At 57.7% G+C, this 13,254-nt stretch overlaps 1 protein-coding gene across 4 annotated transcripts; it reads right to left on the minus strand.

The window, feature by feature from the left end:
- Positions 1–1,247: 1,247 nt before the first annotated feature.
- HPN (hepsin) lies at positions 1,248–7,031 on the minus strand. 4 transcript variants are annotated; one of them, XM_090052447.1, is made up of 13 exons: positions 6,916–7,031; positions 6,230–6,318; positions 5,433–5,534; positions 5,317–5,358; positions 4,915–5,044; positions 4,639–4,761; positions 4,428–4,468; positions 3,842–4,007; positions 3,509–3,699; positions 3,285–3,380; positions 2,696–2,838; positions 2,401–2,565; positions 1,248–2,264 (listed from the first exon to the last, which is right to left on the minus strand). In XM_090052447.1, the coding sequence occupies exons 2-13, from the start codon at positions 6,264–6,266 to the stop codon at positions 2,226–2,228; spliced, it is 1,275 nt and encodes a 424-aa protein (XP_089908573.1). In that variant the 5' UTR covers positions 6,267–6,318; positions 6,916–7,031; the 3' UTR covers positions 1,248–2,225. The 4 variants fall into 4 exon arrangements, with proteins under 4 accessions (XP_089908573.1, XP_089908574.1, XP_089908572.1 ...); XM_090052448.1 differs by lacking the exon at positions 6,916–7,031 and adding an exon at positions 6,654–6,775; XM_090052446.1 differs by lacking the exon at positions 6,916–7,031 and adding an exon at positions 6,654–6,735 and having other exon boundaries at positions 6,230–6,315.
- Between the last annotated feature and the right edge of the window lie 6,223 nt (positions 7,032–13,254).

Genomic DNA, 13,254 nt, shown 5'->3' on the forward strand with positions numbered 1-13,254 from the left:
AGTCCAGCATCAGCCTGAGCCTGGGTGGAGGAGCAAGACCCTCTAGCCAGGACCCTCTGGGGTTGGTCCCAGCAGGAGCACTGGCACAGCCTAGTCCCTATCCCCAGCCTGGGCTGCAGCCAGCAGTTCTGGGGGAGACTTAAAACCCCTGTGACAGATGGGGGAGGGGTGCAATAAGGAAAGCCCAGAAGCCTGGGAAATCCCCGTAGTTAGCCAGAGCATAAGGAAATCCGGGACATCTAGGACCAACCTCAACTTCCTCTGCTGCAACTTCAAGCCGTTGGTCCACATCCTCCTCTGTGCAGCCAAGAGAAAAGGTGCTTTCCCTCTTCTTTATGGCAGCCCTTCAAGTATATGCAGACTGCTATGATGTCCGCTCTTTAGCACTGTAACCTCAAGCTGAACATGCCCAGCTCCCCCAGGAGGACTTGCTTTCTGATACCCTGATCATCTTTATTACCCATGTCTGGACCTACTCTAACTTCCCCCCTGGCCTATGCTGGGCCATACAGCTCCATGTCCGACACCTCTGGTTGAGGTATCCAGGGCGTGGCAGGAGGGTTACATGGATGTGATGTCAAATGTAAGTTGATAAAAATGTGTGTCAGGAATTCAACCATCAGTAAAAAAATTAAACTGTCAGTAAAAAAAAAAAGTGACTCAGTTAAAAACCACAACCCCCTCAACCCCCACCCCAAACAACAAACCACTCAGCTCATCATCCTGGGTTGGCAGATCTACAGGACCATAACCATCCCTGGCCTGAGCTGCTGGTGATACCCTGAGGGAGAAGGAAAGGCCCCCTCACTCCTATAGCAATGAGATGGGGAAAAAAATCTCTTTCCTGGCCCCAGTGCCCAGAAGCCAGTGGGAAGCCAGATGTCCTTTGCTGTGCCTGGCAGATCATAGTATCATAGTGCTTAGGGTCAGAAGGTACTTAAACAGATCATCAGGTCTGACCCCCTGCCCTGGGCAGGAATGGGTGCCGGGGTCATATCACCACAGCTAAATATCTGTCCAACCTCCCCTTGAAGACCCCCAAGGTAGGAGAGAGCACCACCTCCCTTGGGAATCCATTCCAGAGCCTGGCAGCCCTAACTGTAAAGTAATGTCAGCCTGAACCTTCTCTAACAATTTGTGGCCATTATTCCTAGTAACCCTGGGATAGTGGGCAGAACCCCCCTGCCCCAGCCTAGGCCCCTGGGGGCATTGCGTGATCCCAGGTAAAGACAGGCCGGACCCGGAAGTGTCTAATCAAACATTTATTAGCACAGTGATTGGCGGCAAAAGTAGGGCCCGTACAGGCCCCACAGCTATGTACATAAAGGGCCCCAGCCAGGGGAAGGGACCCAGGGGCTGGCTCTAGGCAGGGAGGCCCAGACACAGCCAGCAAGGCACATGTGTGTGTATGGGATGGTAAGAGGGAGAGGTGTGTGTGTACGCGTGTGTGCATGTATGCATGCGTGTTTGCTCACATGTGCATTCATATGTGGAAGCGGGGCTGGCTGTGCATGAGTACATGCATGCAAACATACACGTGTGCTCTCTACACATGGTACAGGGAGGTGGGTACCATGGGTGCCGTGCCTGGGCTGATCCGTGTGGGCAGTGCCTGCCCTTTGTGCATCTAAGGTGCATGTGTGTGTGTGCACACGTGTCTGTTGCATGTTCCTGGCATGTGTTGGTACATGCAGATCTCCAGGGTGCATGCCCACCTCTGTTCTTTCCCCCCACCCCACTTTCTGGCCCTATGAACTGAAGCCAGATCCTCCCCTGAGTCCTGTCCCTCCCAGCATGCCATGCACCAGCAAGAGCAGTGCATGCTGGGATAACTTCCCCCACATGGTGCCTCCTCCCAGTACTGAAGCAGTTAATAGGTGGCAGATCCATCATGACTGGCTGATGTCCATTGGGGGGGGTGTCTTTGCAGCCATACCCACTGCCTTCACCATTCCCTGGCCAGCTCCTCTTCCCTTGCACAGAAGTCTGACAAGCCACAGAGGAAACCCATTGGTCAGCATGTCCTTAAAGGGCTGGTGCCATGTTGCAATAGGCCGATCCAGCCAAAGGATGCCCCCGTTGGCCAGCGGAGGTTTAAAGAGCCGATGCTGCATCCCCTTCGGTGGCTGGGGCCCGTTCCTGGCCTGCAGCCATGATGGGGGACAAGGCCGGAAGTCAGAGGTCACCAGGTCAGCAAGGTCCATGGGTGGGGGGGCAGGCAGGGGTCAGTGCTGGGACACGATACCGCTGACCTGGGAGTGAGTCTGTAGGGACAGGGTAGAGATGTGGGGTCAGGCCAAGGGGCATGGGACTTGGGGAAGAGGAAGGAGCCAGCCCTGCTCCTCCGCCCCAGCAGGGTAAAGCGGGCAGGGCATGTCCTGGCCTCAACCCTACACACACCTTCATGGCCTTGTGGATCCAGGCGTGGAAGGCACCGACACGTGTGTAGACGCCTGGTTTGCGGGGCAGGGCACAGCCAGTGCCCCAGCTCACCACGCCGGCCAGGCGCCAGCGGCGGGAACGTGCCACCCCATCCTCGCACACAAAGGGGCCCCCGCTGTCTCCCTGGAGGGTCAAGGTCACAGGCAGTCCTGGTCCACCCTGACTCACCCCCCCCAGCCCCTAGCACGATCCCATCCCCGCCCCCATGCCAACCTGCCCAGCCCTAACCCCTGACCCTTGACCTCCTCAATACCTGGCAGGCATCAACGCCACCCTCAGCAAAGCCAGCGCAGAACATGCGTGGCCGGATCTGGTTGCCGTAGTACTCGGGTGTGTTGCACACGGTGGAGCTGATGATGGGCACGGCTGCCTCCTGCAGCACCTCGGCCTGCTGCCCTGGGGAACAGGGGGAAGGGTGCTGGGACCCATGGGACCCACCCACCCCACCCGCCAGGGGATACACGGCAGCGGGCTAGGAAGTCCCGCCTCCTATGACCCTGAGGCTGCACAGGAAGTCTCACCTCCCCCCAGGGCTGGCACATCAGGAAGTCCCACCTCATATAACCTTGGGGCTGCACAGGAAGTCCCACCTTCCCCCCAGGGCTGGCACTTCAGGAAGTCCCACCTCCCAGGACATCCCACACCCTCTATATCTGATGCTCCCAGGAAGTCCCACCCCCACCCAGGGAAGAACCCTCTCCAAGGCCCCAGGAAGTCCTGCCCCCACCAGACCGCGGCCCCCAGGGTCCCTCTCATGTGTGACCCCCTACTTCCACCCTCCTCCATGGTCACAGCCCCCACAGCCCTGAGGCTGGTGGTATCGCACACACATGTGCACTCACCATAGTACTGCGTGTTGCCCCAGCCTGTCACGGTGCAGATCTTGCCATCCACAAGGTGCTGGCCACGCACCGGCAAGCACACGGGCTGCACGTACTCTGGGGTGTGGGGAGAGGGTAGCCAATGGGCAGAAGGCCCCGCCCATGCGTGCACCAGCACATGCATGACAGATGCACCAGCAGGGGTGAGAGGGCTGCAGGTCGGGAGCCACCGGCCTGGCACTGACCAGTGAAGGTGACAGGCACAGCCAGGCGCACCAGGGCAATGTCGTCGGCATTCTCCTCACTGTTGGGGTCCAGGAAGGGCTGGTAGCCCCCATGGTAGACGACACCCAAGACCCCAACCTGCTGCCCCTGGCCCGCAGCCTGCGACACAGCACCCAGCAGCACCCGCCACCGGCTCAGCACCCGGTGCCTCCTGCCCGGCCATGGATGGACATGGGGAGCGGGGGAAGAGGGGGGAGGGTCAGCAAGGAGCAGGCAGCTGCCCCCCACAGCCCCCCGACCTGGATACCTGGGTTCTCCCCAGCTTTGTGGGTCAGGGGATGGTGGTCACTCACTCGGGGAAGCAGTGGGCAGCGGTGAGGACCCAGTCGCTGGCCAGCAGGGACCCGCCACAAAGGTGGGCGCCATCGTGCCGCAGGCTCACCTGCCAGGGCCAGCGCCCACGCCCCGCGTCCTGCCCGCCCACGATGCGCTCCACCGGCAGCTTCCGGCGCCCACACTCTGTGGGGAGACACCCCCCACCCCCAGCCTCAGCACAGGCCCCAGACCCCCCAGCTTCCCCCAGGGACTCCCACCCCCCTTGGGCCTCAGCACAGGCCCCAGACCCTCTAGATGCCCCATAACCCCAGTCCTCACCCCAAGACCCCCACCCTAGGTCTCCCACCCCTGTCCAGTGGATCCCCCAGCCCCCACCTGGCCCCTAGAAGACCTCCACAGCCCCCTGGGGCCCCCAGGAGACCCTTGCACCTCCCTCAGAACAGCCACCCCCCGTGTGCTCACCCCCCCCGGCCCCGCCCTCAGGTGGACAGGACCCCACAGGGCCAGGAAGCAGCTGCAAGGCATGATGGGAGGACATGCCCTGGACTGCCCCCCCTCTCCAATCTCATCCTTGAGGACTGGAGTGTGGGGACAGGCACCCACCTTGGCACAGCGTGGCTACGAACCGGCCGGTTGGGCACTCGCTGCGGGCAGAGAGGAGGGTTGGTGCCAGGATGGAGGCAGCAGAGCCTCAGGACCACCCCAGCCCTGCTGGTGCCCCTCACTCCTGACCTGCAGCCCCCCAGCTGTGGCGATGCCCCTCGCTTCTAACCCACAGCCCCTGTCCCGCAGGGCACGCCCAGCTCCCCCTCACCAGGCAGTGACAACCTCAGCCAGTCCACTGGCCAAGGGCAGCCTGGCCTCATCCACGCAGAAGAAGCCGGATGTCCCGTTGGCCCCAGCACGCTCCACATCCAGCTCTGAGTGCCATAGAGACCTGGGGAGAGAGCGGTGGGGGTTACCCCCAGGGTCCCCTTGCCACCCCCTCCACCCACAGCCCTTCAACCCTCCCTCACTTCCAACCAGGAGCCCCAAGCCCCACCGGTGCCCCTCACTCCTGAACTGCAGCCCCCCACCCCATGCCAGGTACCGGATGAAGCCCATCTCCTCGCAGCTCAGTGCAGCCACCAGCGCGTTGGCAGGAGAGGAGCAGACCAGGCGCCACCTGCCCTCGGCCTCGTCGAACACGGTGAGCCGCAGGTCAGCTGGGCTCACCTGGACTGGGGGGTGGGGGGCAACCGTGAGCCAGGACCCCAATCTCCAGGACACCCCGCTGCTCTGCAGCACCCCCAGGACCTGTCCCAGCATCTGCCTAGGCTCCCCCGACTGGGCATGACGTTCACTGTCTGCAACCGAGCCCAGACACAGCTCCAGGAAGGGGGTGGGAACAGCAGGGGCTGGGAGCTCAGATGCCTCCAGGTCACCCCCTTCCTCAGTCATCCAAAGGGCCCAATCCCTGGCCGCGTGGAGTGGGGCACAGCCTGGGACTCACCTCCGTACAGTGCCTCGCTGTCGCCTGTCAGCACACATGTCACTGCAGGAGAGAAGAGGGGGGTAAGAGCCTGGGAGGGGGCAACTGGGGGAGGGGGACGGGGGGGCGGGTCTTACCAAGGGCCCAGATGCTGGCACCAATGCCGGCCAAGAGCAGGAACCCACCAGCCACCGCAGCCACGACCCTGGGCAGTGTCCAGCACTGCACCTTGGGGGCCCCTGAGACACACAGGTCAGATCCAGGCCCACCCCCCAGCTCTAGGCACCAGAATGGGAGAGAAGCCAGGCATCGGGGGTCCCCTGCAGCCCCCTCCCGTCCCAGGCGCCCAGACTCCCCTGCAGCCCCCTCCCATCCTGGAGCTGGGAGGGAACCCAGGTGTCCTGGTGGGGGTGGGGGCTGTGCTCTGGACTCTGCCCCCGCCAGGCCCTCGTGGCCGCCTGGCTCTGGGATGGCCCAGCTGACCTGGGATAGGTGGGGTTGGGGGAGGGGGGATTGCTCCCAGGCCCCCCAGCCCCAGCCAGACCCAGGAGTGCCCACCTCAGAACCCAGGCATCTGGGACCCCCCAGCCCCCCCCCGGCCCCCCGCCCCCCAGCTCTAACACCCCAGGCCCGCGGTCTTGGGGGCTGGATGGACAGATGGATGCCTTGGTTCTCCCTATCATGAAGCCCCGTGAACCCCCCACAGGGGCCCCTGGGGTCCAGGAGGGACTCCCCAGGGCCTGGCAGTGGAGGAAGGGCCAGGGAGGGACCCCTGCCCCCTGCCAGATGCCCCATTAATTGTTAATCCATACTGGGGGGCGGTCTGGGTTGGGCCTGGCTTAGAAATAGGGTCTGGGGTCTGGCTGTGGGTCGCCTGCGGGTCTGGGAAGGGGTCCAGACAGGCCGCGGGGGGGGGGGTCCGGCTACAACTCACCGTCCTTCCCGGCCATCTCTGGACTGCAGTTAATCATCCACCCACGGCCCCGGGGCCACCTCCCGTGGCCCTGGCACCGGCACGGCCTGCTGGGGGAGGAGGCACTGCCATTGAGGGGGCACAGCAGAGCGCAGCCCCCTGCCCCCCCAGCCCAGCCAGTGCCCCTCACTCCCGACCTGCAGCCCCCCCCCTTACTCCAGAGCCGCAGCCCCTGCCCCCCCGGTCCTGCCGGTGCCCCTCACCCCTGGGGCCCCTCACTCCTGACTCCACCACCCCACGGGGCTCAGAGCCCCCCCACAACAGCCTGACACCCCCAGCCCATCCCCAGGGGAGAGGGTCCGGCAGGGGAGGGGTACCAGGGACTGATGCCCCCACCCCAGAACCCAGGTGCCCAGGCTCCCAGTGTGGGGGTGGGGGTTGGTACCGGCGGGGGCTCAGGGCCCCGGGCTGGCGGGTGCGGGCCAGGCCATGGCGGCGGGTGTCTCCTCCTCCGTCTCCACCTGGGCGGGCACCTGGGCACCCCTGGGGCGGGGAGGAGCCGGGGGCGGCGCCCAAGCCCAGGTGCCTGGGGGGGGTTAGGAGCCCGGGAGCCTGGGTTCTCTCTACCTGAGGGGTTTAGGAGCCCAGGTGCCTGGGTTCTCTGTAGCTGGGGGGTTTAGGAGCCCAGGCGCCTGGGTTCTCTCTACCTGGGGGGGTTTAGGAGCCTGGGCACCTAGGCTCTCTGTAGCTGGGGGGTTTAGGAGCTTGGGTGCCTCAGTTTTCTCTGGACTCCATGGCGTTAATCCATGTGTCGGGGGCATCCCTGACCCCTGCTGCCCCGCCCCACACCTCCCCAGGGAGGGGAGGGGCCTACCGGGAATCCCCACCCCCCCTCATTTCTGCACCCATTGGTTCCCTCAACAGGCCATTGTCTGTGGGGCCCAGGCAGGGAAACTGAGGCAGGGCGCCGGGGGGTGCTGTCATGGGACCCAGCAATCCTGGTGCCCAGCCCCTCTTCTTCTCCCCCCACAGCCCAGGTGTCCGGGTTTCCAGCGCCCCTGGTCGGGACTGCTGCACCCCCGGCAGGGCCCAGGGTCCCCCCCAGAGGTGCCCCCCACTGGGGCAGTGTGGGCAGGACCTGTCCTCCCCCAGGCACAGAGCTGAGCGAGAGGCTGCAGGGGTGGAGATCAGCTCATGGGAGACCTTGGGGGCTTCCTGCCAGGGCTGCGGTTGGGAGTGGGAGGCACTGTCCTGGCTGGGGGCAGGGGCTGCAGGTGGGGAGTGAGCGGGAGGTCCAGGAGGGTGAAGCCCGCACGTAGGGGGATCAGGCCGGGACGTGACTCCTCCCAGGCCAGCACAGACTGGGGGGGGTGGCAGGGCCCCTTCCGTGGCTCTGCCAAGTGGATCTAACACCTTCCTCCTTGCATCCTAGGCAGCAGGACACAAGCAGACCCCCAGGCCCCAGCCTCACCTTGGCCAGTTCAAGAATCATTGAGTCACGGAGAAACAGGGCTGCAGGGGAGCTCCAGGGGACCCGTCTAATCCAGCCCCCTCCCTTGGGTGTCTCTCCTGGCTCTATTGTTGGTGGCAAAAGCAGGCGAGCCCACAGAGCTGGATGTCAATGGGTTTGGAGCCTCCGGGGAGGACCTGGCCTTGGTATCCCTGCTCTAGCCACCCCAGGTCTGCATGACCCACTGTAATAGCGCCCATCCACCCCCAGTTCCCCCAGTCTGGGTCACTGAGATCAGGGGTCCTGATAAGCTTCTGGAGGCTGTTGCTTCTCCGGCCACAGGGGAAAGAACTGGGGGGGAGGCACAGGAGAACAGCCACCAGCTCCTCCACGGATCTCAGCTGTGGCCAAAGCCCGTTTACTTTACGGTTCCTTGTAATCAAACGATTCCTGCTAATCTCTTCACTCTCTGGGTGTTAGCACCTCCCTCCTTGTTTGTGGTCCCTCCATGGCTCCCAGTGATGTAGGCCCCTATATCCTAGCTCTGTGGACTGTTTTGGCTAGAAACACAAACTTGGGTGTAGAAGTGCTCCGGGGGGGGAGGGGTGGCCAAAACCCCCCAACACTGGGGTGCAGAAACTAAGGAAGTGTCAGAGGCACCATCCAGAGGTTCAAGAAGGTGAGATCAACCAGCTTTTTGGTCCAATGCTCCAATGTCTCTAAGTCTTTCTGAATCACAGTCCTGCCCTCTAGCTTATCTACTACTCTCCCCAGCTTGGTATCATCTGCAAACTTGCTGAGGGTGTACTCTATGCCATCTTCCAGGACATTGAGGAAGATATTGAACAAAATTGGCCCCAGGACTGACCTCTGGGGCACTCCACTTCATACTGACTGCCAACTAGACATCAAGCCATTGAGTATTACCCTCTAAACCTGATGATCCAGCCAGTTTTCTATCCATCTTCCAGCCCATTCATCCAACCTGGACTTCCTTAAGCTAAACAATCCAGCCCTAGGCCCCAAGTCTAGTAGTAAAGCCTCTATTTTCTTTTTAACATAATGAAATGTGTGCATTGAGCTACTGCAATGATGCATCTCGACATCTGCACCCCGCTTTTCAACATCCTAGATCCACCGCTGGGCAGGAGGGCAAAAAGGCCACAATGAGGTAACAGCCAGTGGCTGCTCAAGGCTCTGAGCTGTGGGGAGATGGGGAAGGGAGATCAACACCCAGCAGGGCTATGAAGCAGCGGAGGAGTTGGGTGGTTGGATGCATGCTGTGATAAGGAGTGGAGGCTTATCAAGGACTGTGGAGCACAGAGCAAATTGGGACATTTTTGACACGTCACCCATAGAGTGTGACAGCATAAATTGACACACATTGTGTCAATTTAAGGGAGTTGGATTAAGACAATGTGAACCCCCCTGCCCCTGGCATGATGTGTACAAGTGCGCTGGGAGGCTTGCAGCTGCAGAGCCAGGGACTGAGCCTGAGCTAGCCAGCCAAGCTGAAGCCGGGGGGGAGGTTTGCACCTTGTAGATTTACTAAAGTGCTTTCGTAAGCCACGGCTGGCTTCACCCAAAGTACAGCTAACCCCATGGGCAGGCTACTGAGTAAAGAGGAGGAAACAGGTTTGGCTTCCCACAATAGCACACTGTAGATTCCCACCCATCCCAGCTTGGGAGACTCGAGAGCACATGGATTAACAGCAAGTCCTGAATTTGCTGAGCTTTCCAGATTGTCTCCCCCAGCGTATGCCCTTGATTTATAAGGGCACTTGTACACCTTATGCATTGCTTGGATACATGTCATGAAATGGCGGCAAAAGTCACCGTTTCAGTAGGTTAGTCGCATGTGGCTGCTCTGAATAGTCAAATTAAAGATCTCTGATTGGTTTTATTTAAATGTCTTGGTTTCACTACAATATTTGGCCTTGGACTGAACAGGATCTCTTGTAGACTTGGAAGGTGTTAATTTGTCGGGATTTATAGACTCAGGGAAGGTGAAAGGGAGGGTTTCTTATCTCATTTCCTTCTCCATTGTGAAATACCATTCAGCTTTTCTACCTTATCTTCATTTGTGGTTTTCTGATGACGCTAGTTTTGTTCAGACAAATTAAGCATTTTTTATTTTCGCAATATCTTCTTGATGTCCAGATATCATTGGGCATTCAACATCCATGGAAATCCCTCATGGTCAAGGGTGGGATCAGTTGTCTTATCTGTCGGTCCACAGATGGCTGATGAAGCTGGTCTAGGATGGACAGACTCTGCTGCCACTTGGGGACATGTTTCCTTGCAGGATGGGTGGCTCTGGGTTTTTGGTTCGATTCGTGACATGCTGTTTTCCATCTCCTGTTGTCATAGACCCATAGAAAGTGAGGGCTGGAAGGGACCTCGGGAGGTTGCAACTAGTCCAACCCCCAACTCAAAGCAGGACCAGTAGCAACTAGATCATCCCAGCCAAGGCTTTGTCCAGCCGGATGTTCAAAACCTCCAAGGATGGAGAGTCCACCACTTCTCTGGAGAGCCTGTTCCACAGCTTTACTACCCTCCTCCTGAGAAAGTTTTTCCTAATGTCCAACCTCATCTTCCCTTGCTGCAACTTGAGACCATCACTCCTTGTCTTGTTATCTGCCACCACTGCAAGCAGTCCAGCTCCATCCTCTTTGCAACCCCACTTCAGGCTGCTAATTAATCCCCCCTCAGTCTTCTCTCCCCCAGACTTGATGAGCCCAGTTCCCTCAGCCTCTCCTCATCCGTCATGTGCCCCAGTCCTCTGAACCTTTTCCATTGCTGGATTCTTCAACGTGTCCACCTTCTTTCTGTACTGAGGGGCACATTACTGTACTGGACACAGGACTCCAGACGTGGACTCCCCAGTACTGAATAAAGGGGAATAATCACTTCCCTAGGTCTGCTGGCAACGCTTCTACTAATGCAGCCCAGGATGCCCTTAGCTTTCTTGACAACAAGGGCACATTTTTGGCTCCTATTCAACTTATTGTTGGCTCCTATTCAGCTTCTTGTCGGTGTGAAGTTTCAAAGTACTGAGCAAAATATACATCTAATAGAAGCAAATATACATCAAATGTGTTGGGTTATATCAATCGCTACTGCCAGTTGTTTGAGGTAAAGCTGTGCTATGGTGTGTTTAGGTAATTGAATGTATCGTCTTCCCTTATTATGTCCCCTTTTAGGCTTTGTGTTTAGTTAGACCTGGGAATGGATTCCTGTGGTTTGCTGACCAAGCTCGTTGTCACATCTGCAAAGGTTCAGGCTACGGTCGCTCAGAAACAGGTTTTTGGGCCTTCTGTTTCTGCAGCTTGGTCTAGGCCCTTGAAAAGGGCCAAGGCTGGCCTCCCTCTCAAGGCAGTGGTGGTTAGAAATGGAAGGGAGAGGAAGAAAGAGGGGGAACCATGGGTAGAAACCACAGCGGGCAGTAGAGATGAATAAAGCAGGTCACCCATCGAAGGAGTGGGGGGAATTGTAGGGGCAAATCCAGGTGATGGGATAAGAACCCACAGCCCGTGTTCAGACCACACCTGACCCAGTCTGTTTGGAAAGGTTACGTCTTACCCTACAATTTACCATCTAAATTGGTTTCAGGGTTTTGGCGTCTCAGAACAGCCACCCTGAAGTCAGTGCAAGGAGGTCCAGGTCTGCCGCAGGCTTGCGTGTCCTTCTGGAACTGCTGTTAGCTTCATGTTTGTTCCTAAACACATGGATCCCCCCCACCTGCCCCACGCAGACAGCCAAAGGGTGCTATGAGCTGGCGATGACATGTAGCACATCACTAGAGGAGCAGATGAATGAACTTCAGTATTTTAATCCGCGTGCACGGATATGGTCCATGGTGATGTGGGGGGCCCAGCTGGCCTGCGGGTCCAGTGCCTTGGGCCCCTGCTACCAATTGCATATGAGCACAATAAATTTAAGACTAGCTGCAGGTCCAAAGTAATTACTATGCCATCGAAATGGCCGTCCAGCCACAAAAAGAACCAAGCAGCTACAAAGGTAGCACTGGGAAATGGGTGACAGATCTAGAGCCGGTTTCTATAAGGCTTTCATGTGTACGTGTAGCAGGGCCCTCAGGGAGGATCGCGCAGGCCAGATGCTGGAGCAATGCCTTTGAGGCTACAGGGGTGCTGGTGCGACGTCTGAGTTGTGTCAGGGCTGGCGGTAGTTGTACTAATAGGTCGGGTAGTGGGGTTGTCTGGGATGGTTTGGACAGGGCTCATCCTGCCTTGGGCAGGGGCTGGACTAGACGTGACCTCCAGAGGTCCCTTCCAGTCCCATGGCTCCATGAAATCCCTGAAGGGTCGAAGTGAGGAAACTTTTCTTTCCTCACTCCTGACTCTGCCTGAATTTGCCAACAAAGGGTGGGGGGCTTATTCTTTTTTGCAAAAATATTAAGTGTGGGTGTATGTTTGTGTGTATGTATGTATATATATGTGTGTGTATAAATATATGTGTGTATATGTGTTTGTGTATATATGTGTGTACACATGGATATATGTGTGTATATGTATGCATGTCTGTATATGTGTCTATGTGTGTGTGTGTTGTTCAAGAGTCAGTCAGAAAGTAGTGCCTCCTATTTTTTCTCAGACAAATGCATATATGTGTGTGTACACAAAACCTGCACACGCACTGGTACCATGTAGGGTTGGTTTGTTTTTTTTAATTGGGTATTTAATATATATTCTGTTGTCCAACATCTACACTAACAGAGGGGTGTGTGTGTGTAGAATTCTTGTCATTGTTTTACATCCTTGGTATGTTGCAACAAATATTAATTTTACCTGCACAATTTGTGTGCATGTATATATGTATGCATGCATGTATGTGTATGCATTCATGTGGGTGTGTATGTATGCACGTATAAATGTATACGTGTGTGTATATGTGTATATATTGACCTTTTGTCATTGTTTTTCATTCTTAGTGTGTTGCAACACATACTAATTTTACCTTTATAGTCTGTGTGTGTGTGTGTGTGTGTGTGTGTGTGTGTAGACCCTAAATGCTGGAGGCCGCAAGGGAGAGAGGAACAGGGGGAAAAAAACCCCATCTCAGACCCCTCCCTTCCAGCCTCCACACTGCTGTTTTGGGACGTGGGAGCTGGGGAAGATGGACCTAGGGCCTGACCCAGGGAATGACAGTTTTTACATCCTTAGCATATAATTGGGGGCGGGGGGGGGGGGTGTGATTTGTCCCACATCATGGCTTGGTTGTAGCAAACGCCCAATTTGTTCACACATTTCTTTGTTTCTTTGTGGCCAACAAAACCAACCAAGAGATCTTGCAAACCGGAAACACCCAGGTCCTGTGGAGCAGGACAAAAGCTACCCCCAGGGGACGTTAAGTGCTGTTCTCCAGGAGTTTTGAGCTAATGTAGCCACAAATGAGGTGAAATCTGGCGCATTACGAAGCCCCGCCGGGCTAGCTGAGCCCATCTGAGCTGGATTAAGGCTGGTTCGGCTGGACTCCAGTCCGCCTACCAGGCGCAAGGCTCTTCCTCCCTGCCCCCCCGATGCTGTAACAGCTGCAGGGCCATATAAATAGCAATGCTCTCAGGTTTGCCCTTCTC

This window comes from Crocodylus siamensis, chromosome 6, assembly GCF_052110815.1.
Source record: "Crocodylus siamensis isolate JL-2025a chromosome 6, ASM5211081v1, whole genome shotgun sequence".
NCBI classification, from domain to species: Eukaryota; Metazoa; Chordata; order Crocodylia; family Crocodylidae; genus Crocodylus; species Crocodylus siamensis.

Excerpts from the sequence above, each read along its gene's own strand:
- HPN (XM_090052445.1), bottom strand. The coding sequence starts at position 6,090 with ATGGGGCATCTGGCAGGGGGCAGGGGTCCCTCCCTGGCCCTTCCTCCA. Across the intron at positions 5,359-5,432 it reads TGCCAGCATCTGGGCCCTTG|TGACATGTGTGCTGACAGGC; the intron begins GTAAGACCCGCC and ends TCTCTCCTGCAG. Across the intron at positions 3,381-3,508 it reads TGTGCCTGTCACCTTCACTG|AGTACGTGCAGCCCGTGTGC; the intron begins GTCAGTGCCAGG and ends CCCACACCCCAG.